Source organism: Pan paniscus, chromosome 19 (genome assembly GCF_029289425.2).
Source record: "Pan paniscus chromosome 19, NHGRI_mPanPan1-v2.0_pri, whole genome shotgun sequence".
Lineage (NCBI taxonomy): Eukaryota > Metazoa > Chordata > Mammalia > Primates > Hominidae > Pan > Pan paniscus.
In genome coordinates, this window is record NC_073268.2 from 92567996 (window position 1) to 92580454 (window position 12459).

General features: G+C 57.2%; 1 protein-coding gene across 3 annotated transcripts in view; it reads right to left on the reverse strand.

Annotated features, from left to right (window-relative positions):
* Positions 1 to 2569: 2569 nt before the first annotated feature.
* Positions 2570 to 12459, reverse strand: part of CYGB (cytoglobin) — a 30570-nt gene continuing 20680 nt past the window's right edge. For 2 of the 3 annotated variants that reach the window (XM_063599422.1, XM_034942948.3), the window contains 2 exons: positions 6648 to 6879; positions 2570 to 3820 (listed from right to left, as the gene is read on the reverse strand). In XM_063599422.1, the coding sequence (XP_063455492.1) occupies positions 3530 to 3820; positions 6648 to 6827 (471 nt within the window). In that variant the 5' untranslated portion in view covers positions 6828 to 6879 and the 3' untranslated portion in view covers positions 2570 to 3529. Of the gene's footprint in view, positions 3821 to 6166; positions 6331 to 6647; positions 6880 to 12459 lie in introns of all 3 variants that reach the window. The other variant, XM_034942949.4, reaches the window with a different exon arrangement.

Consider the following 12459-nt stretch of genomic DNA (forward strand, 5'->3'; position numbering starts at 1 on the left):
TGGAGTGTGGGCCCAGAGCCAGCACGCTGTCTTTTGGCATTGCCTCCCTGGAAAGGCGGGGCCCGCACTGTCCTCTCTGCCCTGCACTGTTTTAGTTCACACAGCTCACTCTTGGCCTGTGCCGGGTATTTGTCTTGCTTTCTAAGAGTGTTTATTTATTGATTCTTTGGATTTCTACTTAGTTCCTCCCCTGTGCCAGGCCCAGGAGACAAAGGCGGAGGCTGCACTCAAGGAGTTCATGGTCTGGGAGACAAGACTCTTTCTGCGTGTCAGCTGAGTCTTCCCAGGCAGCCCGCAGGACTCCCAAGGGGCAGAGGCTGTTTCCTGCTTCTCCTGCAGCCCACCCGGGGCTGGTGACCTCCTGGTCCCTTCTCAGGGAGCTGCTGCTGCTGCCGCCTCCATCGTCGGGTGGGGGCTGGGCAGGCCTGACCCAGCAGACTATGGGGTGAGGGATAGAAGGCTGAGGAAGGGGTCTGGGAGCTGAGAGCTCAGGGAAGGTGTTGGGGGTTTAAGGCTGATGAAAGCAGGCTTCCTTTCTCAAACACCCAAGGGCTGATCCACCGCATGTAACTTGAGCAGCAGGGCCGGGCCCTCAGCTTTGCCTGTGCGCAGCCTCCGGTGTTCAGGTGTAGAAGGTCAAGGTTCAGGCCAGGCACGGTGGCTCACGCCTATAATCCCAGCACTTTGGGAGGCCGAGGTGGGCAGATCACCTGAAGTCAGGAGATCAAGACCATCGTGGCCAACATGCTGAAACCCCGTCTCTGCTAAAAAATACAAAAATTAGCCAGGCGTGGTGGCACATGCTTGTAATCCCAGCTACTTGGGAGGCTGAGGCAAGAGAATTGCTTGAACCCAGGAGGCAGAGGTTGCGGTGAGCTGAGATTGTGCCATTGCACTCCAGCCTGAGCAACAACAGCAAAACTCCGTCTCAAAATAAATAAATAAATAAATAAATAAAAGAAGGTCAAGGTTCAAGGTTCAATCCTTGGATCTATCACTAAAGCACTGGGACAAACAGGGCCCTTCTGCCTTCTGTCTGGATATCTCGCCTCTGATTCCTTCATCTCTATTGTACCCTTGCTGGGAGGAGATTTCCAGAACCAAATCTTAAAAACCTCCTGACTTTTTTTTTTTTTTTTTAAGACGGAGTCTCGCTCTGTCCCCCAGGCTGGAGTGCAGTGGCCAGATCTCGGCTCACTGCAAGCTCCGCCTCCCGGGTTCACGCCATTCTCCTGCCTCAGCCTCCCGAGTAGCTGGGACTACAGGTGCCCACCACCACGCCCGGCTAATTTTTTGTATTTTTAGTAGAGACAGGGTTTCACCGTGTTAGCCAGGATGGTCTCGATCTCCTGACTTCGTGATCTGCCCGCCTCAGCCTCCCAAAGTGCTGGGATTATAGGCGTGAGCCACCACACCCGGCCTTGTTTTTTTTTTTTTTTTTTTTTTAGACTGAGTGTTGCTCTGTTGCCCAGGCTGGAGTGCAGTGGCGCGATCTCGGCTCACTGCAACCTCCTCCTCCTGGGTTCAAGCGATTCTCCTGCCTCGGCCTCTTGAGTAGCGGGACTACAGGCACGCGCCGCCACGCCTGGCTAATTTTTGTATTTTTAGTAGTGATGCGGTTTCACCATGTTGGCCAGGATGGTCTTGATCTCCTGACCTCAAGTGATCTGCCCACCTCGGCCTCCCAAAGTGCTAGGATTACAGGTGTGAGGCACCGTGCCCGGCCTTGCCTCCTGACCTTTTAACAAGGCTGACCTCCCCCAACCCCCACAAAACCCCAGTTCCGGTTTCCAGCCCTGCGTTCCTGATGAACCAGGTGAGGAACCCACAGCAATCTTAATCCCCAATTTAGAGAGAAGCCCAGGGGGAGCCAAAGGTGAGACACAGGGGATGGGGCGCCCTTGGTGTGGGACAGGGGATGGGGCACCCTTGGTGTGGGACAGGGGGTGGGGCGCCCTTGGTGTGGGAGAGGGGATGGGGTGCCCTTGGTGTGGGACAGGGGATGGGGTGCCCTTGGTGTGGGAGAGGGGATGGGCGCCCTTGGTGTGGGACAGGGGATGGGGCGCCCTTGGTGTGGGAGAGGGGATGGGCGCCCTTGGTGTGGGACAGGGGATGGGGCGCCCTTGGTGTGGGACAGGGGATGGGGCGCCCTTGGTGTGGGACAGGGGATGGGGTGCCCTTGGTGTGGGAGAGGGGATGGGCGCCCTTGGTGTGGGAGAGGGGATGGGCGCCCTTGGTGTGGGACAGGGGATGGGGCGCCCTTGGTGTGGGACAGGGGATGGGGCGCCCTTGGTGTGGGACAGGGGATGGGGTGCCCTTGGTGTGGGAGAGGGGATGGGCGCCCTTGGTGTGGGAGAGGGGATGGGCGCCCTTGGTGTGGGACAGGGGATGGGGCGCCCTTGGTGTGGGACAGGGGATGGGGCGCCCTTGGTGTGGGACAGGGGATGGGGCGCCCTTGGTGTGGGAGGTCAGGGGAGGACTTTCAGGAAAAAGGCCTGCGTCCAGAACCAGGGATGGGGGACAGAGGTGAGGGAAGGTGGCAGGAAGAGACTGCACGAGTGTGCACAGGTACAGCAAGAACGGGTCTGTTTAATGACACAGCTGGGTCTGGTTACAAACATCAGAAACTAGAAAAGGAGGACGGACGGTTGCACAGATGAGGATGAGGATGAGGATGAGGATGGGCCAGGAGGGGACACAGCAGGAGCCACAGCAGCAAAACATCCTTGAAGACGACACACGTGACCAAGGGGCACACACGGGGGGCCCCCCTGGCAAGCCTGACGCAGATGAATAGACAGGGCCGACTGCCGGCCAGGAGGAGGGTGGGGTGGGGAAAGCCCTCGGCCCTCGGAGCTGAGGGTGAGACCCAGGCATGTGGTCCCGCCGACCTGCTGCCCAGCAGCCCGGATCCCCCGGGGCTGCCCTGGTGGCCAAGGCAGGTGGAGCTGGCGGTCGAGGTTTCTGGACTGAGGCCCCTCCCCCAGTGCGGTCATCCCACCCAGAACTTCGCTCTGCCCCTGCCCATTCTAGGACAGCCGGTGAGTCAGTTCCTCTGAGGGAGTAGGGGGAGCCCACTCCTTTCTGCCTGGAAGTGGAATTCAGGAATGTGGGGAGCTGGTCTGAGAAGGGGCTGGGCTTTGCCGCCAAGCCGGGTTGCCCCAGCCCTGCCCCTCCAGGCCCAGGTCCTCTGCGCTGCTGTGGGATTTCCTCTTTGCCAGAACACTCTGTTCTCTGCACAACCGGAACCCCTCCCTGCCCCACTCACAGGTGGGCCAAACCGAGGCTTCTGGGCACCGCGGATACACATTCTAGATATGTATGTGTGTATATATATATATGTATATATATTTATATATAGCTCGTATATAGAATATATCTGTATATATGGTAGATGTGTGCGTGATACTCTAGATGGTGATGTGGAGATCTGCATGCTGGCCGGGCTGATAGAAACGGGGCTGGTTTATTCCCTAAGGGACTCCTAGACCCGTCCCGCTTCCTGCCAGCCACTCAGCTAGGTCTCTCTCTAACAGTGAGTAGAAAAGCTAAGAAGAGTGGGCCCCGCTCTGCCCGCCGCGCTGGGGTCAGCATCCAGGCAGCCAGCGCCGCCTCCCGGCAGCTCCAGGGGGGGGACCTTGGCCGCCACAGAGGCCTCCTTCGGGGAAGTTGAGTCAGGGATTCCTCCAGCTTCCTTGGCACCCAGAAATGGAGCGTCAAGGAGGGTCTTCAGAACTCGGCCTTCTGCTCGAGGTGCTGCCAGGGAGGGGGGTGGAGGGAGGGGTCCTACGGCCCCGAAGAGGGCAGTGTGGCCGGTGGGCTGTGGACGAGATAGGAAGGGAAGGACAAACGTTACCAGAGGCAGGGAAGGACCCTCGGGGGAAAGGGGGAGGACCTGGGGCTGGCGAGGCTCACTTCCTGCCAAGAGATCCGGCACAGTGCAGTTGAAAGCAACCGTGAGACCCAAGTTCTAGTCTCCGTCCTGCTACGAACGTGCTGTGTGATCTCAGGCAAGTCTACTGGCCCATGGGAGCTCCGGATCTTTTTCTCTAAAATGTGAATAATGTCTGTCTTGTGACATAAACTGGGTAAAAAAGTGTTTCACAAACTGCAAAGCACGATACCAATGTGAGCTCTTTTTCCATTAATTCTGAAACGTGGCGCATTCTGTCCGGCCTGTCTCGTCCCTCCTCAGGCCACCCATCTGTATTCTCGTATTCTCGGTACACACAGCGCCCCCTGCAGTCATTGCGCCCCCCCACCCCCCACCCACGCAAAGGCGCACACCCTGGAGCAGAGACGGCTCAATAAACAGTGGCGCCTGGCCCACCCCTGCTTCCCTGATAAGAGAAGTTGGGCGAGGGCCTTCTAGGACTCTACTCTGTAACTCCATCCTACCCTCGAGCCCATGGGGACCCTGGCAGCAGGGAGGCTCTGCAGGCTCAGGCCAGGGACACTAGGGGTGGGCTAGAGGGTGTAAAGGGATGAGGGGACCACCCCACCACCTGACAGCTGGGAGTAACCCCCATGGGGTGCCAGTTTCCACGGTAGCCCATCTCCATTCAGTCCACAAGGAGCAGAAGTGGGCGGAGGAGGAGACTTCGGCCGTTTCAAAATGTTTGGGGTTTGGAGAGATCTTAGTCCCTAGGGCAGGGTGGGGAGGGCAGGACGGGCAGCGTGCTGGGGAACTTGGGCCATGTGTTTTTGATTCACTGGGGCTCACGCCCAGCCAGCTCTCTTTCCAGTCTCTCTTGGCCCTTGTAAAAAAGCCCTTTTCTCTGGAAGCAGGAAGTCTTGTGTCCTGGCTGTAAACAAACTCATCTTTGGCAGCAGAGCCTGCGTGGGGAGAGGGGTGGGAGGGCAGGCAAGCCCCCTCCCCTTCTCTTCCCCTGTCTTTTCCCTGGACCCTCTGGGTGACCGCTGGTGGGGGGTGAGGGGGCAACCACTGCTCTCCATGCCCTGCCAGTGCCCTCCTCTGGTGGGCCAACATCTGCTTGTTTCCCATTGACTCCCAGGTCTCAGGCAGGCCAGGGCCCAGCTGTGCACATCTGGAGTTGGCTTGGCTCCAGCCAGCAGTTCCCGAGGACTCCACTCTCTTGGGGTGGTGCTGACGGGAGAGGGGGGAGGGGAGCAGGAGCCAGCCCGGGGCCAGTGTGGTCAGCAGCAGGAAGGGCAGGAGGCCTGGCGCCCCCAGCTGCCCTCAGGGGACCTCCTCCAGGAGCCCTGCCTGTGAACAGAAGGGCCGGCAGTCTTGGGGGCCCGTGCAGAGCCCGGCGGGAGACGCCGCCTTTTCCATGGGAAACTGCTGGGAATGTTTCTCTACCACGCGTGTCCCGGGCTGCTGGCTGACCTCTGCTTCCCATTCCCGCCTCCGCTCCTCTCGCTCCTTCCTACTCCAGCCCTGCCTCCGCCTCTCCATTCAGCTCCCAGAGTCAGCCTCCCCTTGGGGGCCCAGGGAGGCCGAGTGTTCCCAACCGCCACGTCTGGGGGCTAGCCCTCCCCTCACGCTCCGAGTCAGCAGGAGTCACACAGGGCGGCCACCCTCCTTGAGCCACCTCCTGGGCCCAGAACTGGAAGCCCAGCCTCCAGGTCAGCCTGGAAGTAAACATCCCCCTGCTCGTGTGCGTGTGAGTGACACCCATGTAGCTTCCTCGTGGGCTGGGGTATGTGTGTGTGTGTATGTGTCCTCGTGATCCTCCGGGCTCTAGCCCTATTGAGGCAGAGGGCATTTAGCGGCACTGGTCGGCATGAGATGAAAAAACAGCCCCTTGTGATTGGCACCCAGGGAGGAAGTGGCTGCGCTGACCCGGGCTGCCTCCGAGCCTGATGATCGGACCTTACCGCCAGGAGCCTCTGGCGCCTCTCTGCCTGGGCAGCTGTGGCTTTGGGTGCTCTGAGCTCTCCCTGGCTCTAGGGAAGGGGAAGGCTCTTTGGGAGGATTTTTGCTCAGGGCTCATGGCTCTGAGCAGCCTGAAGTCACAGGGGAGCCATCTTGAAGGCCTTTCCTATTATGCCTGTTCTTACATGTCAGACCCCAGGGTTGGCCTGCCTCAAGTGTGCCTGCCCAGGTGGTCAGCCCCAGGGCCTCAGGAGATATGGGAGACCTCGGGGACAGCAGAGGACATGGCGGGGAGGCTGCCCAGCCCACCCTCGCCCGCCTCCTCACGTGGTGGCGTTGGGGACCTGCTGCACCCAGCCCACTTCCTTGTAGGCAGCGGTCACGTGGCTGTAGATGAGGCCACGCAGCTTGGCCCAGGCTCTCTGCGTCTCAGGTGGGAAGTCACTGGCAAATTCCTCGGCGACCACCTCCAGAATGACCCCAGAGAGGATCTGGGGGCGAAGGGAGGAAGGGGGAGTGAACGCCCGGGCGCCCTGCGTCCTGCAACCCCCAGGCCCCTCCGCCCCACGTGTGGCCGAGAGGATCATTCCTAACGCAACAGTCTGGCAGCTTTGGGAACCCAGTGCTCTCAGGACAAGGGTTGCCCTGGACCCAGCCCCTCCATCCTGCTGCCGGGCACTGCCCCTCCCTCTCGCAGCCACTCCGGGGATCACCTCTGTTGCTCCAGAGAGCGGTCGCAGAGCCTGCGAGCTGCAGATGGCCATGACGCGTGGGCGGTGGGGGCTCTGCAGCAGATGGGGGCGCATACCTTGAAGTACACCGGTTCCACCTTGTGCTTGAGGGCGTGGGCTTTCCCCACAAGGGCGAGCACAGAGGACACCTTGTCGGGGTCATGCAGGTTCTCCACGACAGTGTTGAGGGCCCCCATGACTCGGCAGGCGTGCTTCCGCAGCTGGGGGCTCCGCTCCATCTCCAGGGGATCCTCCATGTGCTTGAACTGGCTGAAGTACTGCTTGGCCGAGGGGAAGTTCACAAAGAACCTGGCAAGAGGAACAGGGGTGGTCGCTGAAGCTGGAGGCTGCCTCGGGCCCAACCTGAAGCTGCCAGGATAGTGGGGGCTGAAGAAGTGGACCGCAGTGCCCCCCACCCCCGCACCGTCACTGTTCTCACTACCATCAGTAGACCTCAGCATAGACCCTCCTCCCTCTGGCCAAGCCGGCTCGCCCCTACCAAGTCTGGCCATGTCTATCTGCCAGGCTTGCTCAGGCTGGCGGCTTCATCTCCTAGGCCTCTGTCTTCCTCGCTTCTTGCTTCCTTCCCAAACTCTACACCCCCTTCAAGCCCTGCTCTAGTCATAGCCGAGAGGGTAAGAACTCAGGTTCTGGAATCATGAGTTGATCTGAAATTAAATCCTCTCTAGTTGGACTGAAATTGTTCTGACTCTCCCAAAATACTGCTCTCATGAAGTCATGCTTATGCTCAAAAACATTCAATGGCTCCCTATTGTCTGCCAAAGTGAAACTCCTTAACCGGGCATTCCAGACTTCTGAACTGTCCCCCACCCGCTTCTTCAAACTCATGTCCACATTCCCCACTATACTCACATCATCCCTGTCCTGGCTCAGCGGCTTTACTTACTGTTGGGAAAGTGTTCCTCGGGTGAGCCACATTCCTTTCTACTACCCTTTTCCTGTGTCAGACATGCCTTACCTGGAGCAGGCTGGCCCAGGGGAAATGCTTTGCCCCTGAGGCCATTGGCACTACTCAGGTGACCTTCCCTGCCCTCCTTCCAGCGTGTCAGACTGGATCCCAAGGCTCTCACGCACCCTCTGACCCCCTGCCCTAGCTGGGGCCCTGCAGTGTGAAAAATGACAATGGCTTTTTTTTTTTTTTTTTTGAGATGGAGTCTCACTCTGTCATCCAGGCTGGAGTGTGGTGGTGCAATCTTGGCTCACTGCAACCTCTGCCTCCTGGGTTCAAGTGATTCTCTTGCCTCAGCTTCCTGAGTAGCTGGGACTACAGGCATCCATCACCACGCCCGGCTAGCTAATTTTTTGTATTTTTAGTAGAGACAGGGTTTCACCATGTTGGCCAGGCTGGTCTCGAATTCCTGACCTCAGGCGATCTGCCTGCCTCAGCCTCCCAAAGTGCTGGGATTACAGGTGTGAGCCACCACGCCCGGCCGACAATGACTTTTTCACCTCCCCTCCCTGTCGGGGCTGGATGTCATGTGAGACATGGGCACCGACTCAATCAGAACTTAAATAACTTAAGTGAATCCCCAGAAAATGTATGGAGTGGCCTGGACCTGTTCTTCCAGGTTGTTCTGCCCCTTCGTGTGTCCCCTTTGCGATCAGAGAGAGCTGATAATTTGCGGAAGTAGCCCTTTGGCCAGGAGTCGAGTCTCAGATGTGAGGGCTGGAACAGATGCGGAGAGGGCATCTGGCCGGGTCATCCCTGCTGCTGGTGGAACTGCTATTGGCGGGGAAGTTTGCACAGTGACCAGGGCACAGTCTGTGTGGAGACTCAGGAGGGCCCCTCTCAGAGGCCAACTGTGACCTTGGGCAAACCGCTTCACAAGCTCCCTGTTTGCAGAAGGGCAAGAGGAGGGCCCCCGCTCACTGCTTCATGGATACACGGGTGAGGACACGTGAGGCGACGGGTCTGAAAATACATTGAATTTTCTGGAGAAGCACTGTAATGAGGGACAAATGTGAAAAACCCAATTTGGACTTAAACAAGCATCTGAGACTTTGGAGGTTTTACAATTGCAATAAAAAATAATGATATGGCCGGGCACGGTGGCTCACGCCTATAATCCTAGCACTTTACGAGGCCGAGGCGGGTGGATTGCTTGAGCTCAGGCATTTGAGACCAGCCTGGGCAATGTGGCAAACGCTGTCTCTACAAAATACAAAAAATTAGCCAGGTGTGGTGGCACACACCTTTGATTCCAGCTACTCAGGGGCCTAAAGTGGGAGGATCACTTGAACCCGGGAGGCCAAGGCTGCAGGGAGCCAAGATTGTGCCATTGCACTCCAGCCTGGGTGACAGAGTGAGACGCTGAATCCAAAGAAATAATGATAATAATAATAATAAAAGGTCAGGTGTGGTGGCTCATGCCTGTAGAAATTTGGGAGGCCAAGGCAGGAAGATCACTTGAGGCCAGGAGTTTGAGACCAGCCTGGGCAACATAGTGAGATCCTGTCTCCAGAAAAAAAGAAAAAAATTGGCTGGGTGTGGTGGTGCCCGTCTGTAGTCCTAGCTACTTGGGAGGCTGCAGCAGGAAGATCCGATCGCATCACGAGCCCAGGATTGGAGGCTGCCATGAGCCATGATGGCGCCACCGTACTCCAGCTTGGGTGACAGAGCAAGACCCTGACAAAATAATAACAATGATATATATATTTGCCTGCTGTGTTACAATGTTATTGTACCTTTTTTCTTTTCTTTCTTTCTTTCTTCTTTCTTTCTCTGTCTTTCTCTTTCTTTCTTTCTTTCTTTCTTTCTTTCTTTCTTTCTTTCTTTCTTTCTTTCTTTCTTTCTTTCTTTCTTTCTTTCTTTCTTTCTTTCTTTCTTTCTTTCTTTCTTTCTTTCTTTCTTTCTTTCTTTCTTTCTTTCTTTCTTTCTTTCTTTCTTTCTTTCTTTCTTTCTTTCTTTCTTTCTTTCTTTCTTTCTTTCTTTCTTTCTTTCTTTCTTTCTTTCTTTCTTTCTTTCTTTCTTTCTTTCTTTCTTTCTTTCTTTCTTTCTTTCTTTCTTTCTTTCTTTCTTGAGACAGAATCTTACTCTGTTGCCCAGGCTGCAGTGCACTGGTGCAATCTTGGCTCACTGCAACCTCTGCCTCCTGGGTTCAAGGGATTCTCCTGTCTCAGCCTCACAAAGTTAGCTGGGATTACAGGTGCCCGCCACCACACCCGGCTAATTTTTGTGTTTTTAGTAGAGACGGGGTTTCGCCATGCTGGCCAGGCTGGTGTCGAACTCCTGACCTCCGGTGATCTGTCTGCCTCGGCCTCACAAAGTGCTGGGATTACAGGTGTGAGCCACGGTGCCCGGCCTGTTGTTGTATTTAATTGCCACAGCTAAGCGGGTATTACCTCTATTTTACTGATGAGGAAACAACAGGGAACATTTATTGAGCACTTACTGTATGATCTCACGAATCCTTGCAATTCTCTCCTGAGGTAGGCACTGTTTTAATCCCCATCCTATGAATTAGGAATTGATGTCCAAGATTGCCCAACAAAGTAGATGGCAGCGCCAGGAAGGGGCCCAGGCAGGCCCGCTTTGACAGTTTCCCTACACTGCCTGGAGAGACAGCTGTGCCAGGGGATCGTGGCCTGGTAACCAGGTGTCTCCGGCCTCAACACCCACCACCGGGTTGTGGCCCTGAGGAATGACAGTCTCAGGGAGTCCCCACCCAGACCCTCCACGGTTCTGTGGCCCCTGGGGCCCATGTGCCTGGCTCCTTCCTCCTGGCTCTGCGGTGTTTCCACCTGAGACCCTCCCGGTCTCAGCCTGTGCTGCCAGGGAGGAGCCTCCACAGCCAGCCCTGGGGAGTTTCTCAGCTCCCAGAGGCATCTGGGCTTCCAAGAGAGCCTGAAATAGGCCTGTCTGAGTGTGAGGAGGAAGGTGTCAGAGTTACAACCAGGAGGGAGGGTGGGTGTTCCCTCTTGGTCTCCTCCCTGGCAGGGAATGGAAGTGTGGGGTCTGCCTCAGGCTCGAAAGCAACGCCTCCTCCACCCCCACCAATGTGGCAACTTCTCCAGGTTGGGGGTGTGGAAGTGCAGCTGCCTCCTTCCTGCCCTGCAGGCTCATAAGGGCTGAGGGTGCTGGCCTGGCGCAGTGGGGAGGGCAGAGGTGAGAGTGCTGGCCAGAGGGCTGCAGCTGGGGTCTTGACCTTGAGGATGTGTATGTTGTGTGTGGGAAGACAGGGCGCTGTGTCAAGACTGACGGGCCCAGGATCTGAGAAGGGACCTTCAGGAGCCCTTATCCCCCTTTCCTCCCCTTCCCCCACTGACCAGGCCCTGGACAGAGACAGGAGGAGAGAAAAAGGAAAGCAAGGCCCTGTGGGGCTTGGGCTGGCAGGGAGTGGCTGAGACAAAGCTGGGCCAGGCTGTCCTGGGGCTGGGCTCTAGTCCACAAAGAAGTGGAGTCGGAGTGGTGAGGGGTTACTCTGGGCACTGAGTGCATTGGTAATGTCCTCCCCCAGCCCAGGCCCAGGCCCCTCTAAGAGACAGGAGTGGGTAACTGGAAGAGGGGTGTAGAGAGAGAAAGAAATCCTTGCTGAAAACTCGGACTGCCCAGACACGGCCCTGGCCTCGGTGTTTCGTTTCTCCCTTGGCATCTGCCCTACCCTGGTCCCCTTCCTGGGGAGGTTCAATGGTGTCCCGTGATGTGGACGGTGAGCACTTCCTCCACGTATCCGCACAGGTACCTGGCAGGGGTTGGGACACAAAACCTCCAAGGTCCTGAGGACCCTGCCTCGCTTCTTCATGGTGACCCATGAGTGTGCCAGACGCATGCAAGGCCGGTGGGCTGCAGGTGCTGACACACGGCTGACGGCACCCTCCGAGGATGCAGTCTGGCACGTCTGCGGCTCTGCTACCCACAATGTGCTTGTGTGGGTGCCAGCACCTGTGGGGATTGGTGGTTCCGAGCGTCTGAGGCCCTAGTATCCCAATGTCCCTCTTAGCTTCCTGCCACTCCCGACTGTGTTTCTGGGCTTGGGGGCTGCTGAGATAGCTGCCCCCTCCTCAGGAGCGCTCCTCTAACTCCTTAGAAGTGCTTCCTGCTCTTTTTCCTCCAAAATCTGCCTCTGAGTTGGAATCAGGGCATATCATGGTGGAGCTGGGTAGGTCCCAGGCTTGGGAGAGGCCACAGGGAGAAGAAGCTGGAGATGGAGCAGGCCTGGTAGTCAGGGATGCACTAAAGCTGCCCTTCCAGAGCGAGGCTTCACCCCGTCTGCACATGACAAGGCTGCCCTGCTCTGTCCTAGATTTGACCGCTTTCCTCTGCCAAGAAGAGGGGCTTGAGGGTGAGCATGGTCTGGGGCTCCTCTGCCTGCACCCCCAGGGACCAGCACGTGTGGAAAGAGAGCATGGATTTGTAGCTAGAGTCAGTGACTAGCTTTCGAGGCTTGGACACATCACCTCTATAAGGATTGTGTGTGTGCTCTAAGCCTAGGTGTGTGAAGAACGGGGCGCTCTGTGTTTGTGGGTCTCTTGGGGGCATGTAGTGCCTGAATGACCCCTAAGCCCAAGCCACTGCATTTCCTCCCTAGGTGGGAGGTTTTAGGGTTAGGCCCTGTCTCCTGAAGCTTCTCTCTTCTTCCCCTCACCCTCCAAACTCAGCAGGGATTGTATCCTAGGGGACTGTTTGCTTCTCCACTCACCTGTGCCTGCCCTGGGCGCTCCTGCTGGCCCGTGCCCTCCAGTGGGAAGGGGGCAGCTGGGAACACTGGCCCCCCGCGCTCTCCTCTTTCTCAACCTCTGCTCTTTGCGCTCTGTTCTTCCAAGAGGCTTTGAATCCCGCAAGCTGCTGAGCTGGAGACAGGGTTCTGCTCCTCTTTGTCCCCCTTCTTGGCTGAGCCTCGGTTTTCCCATCTCTAAAATGGGGAGCCC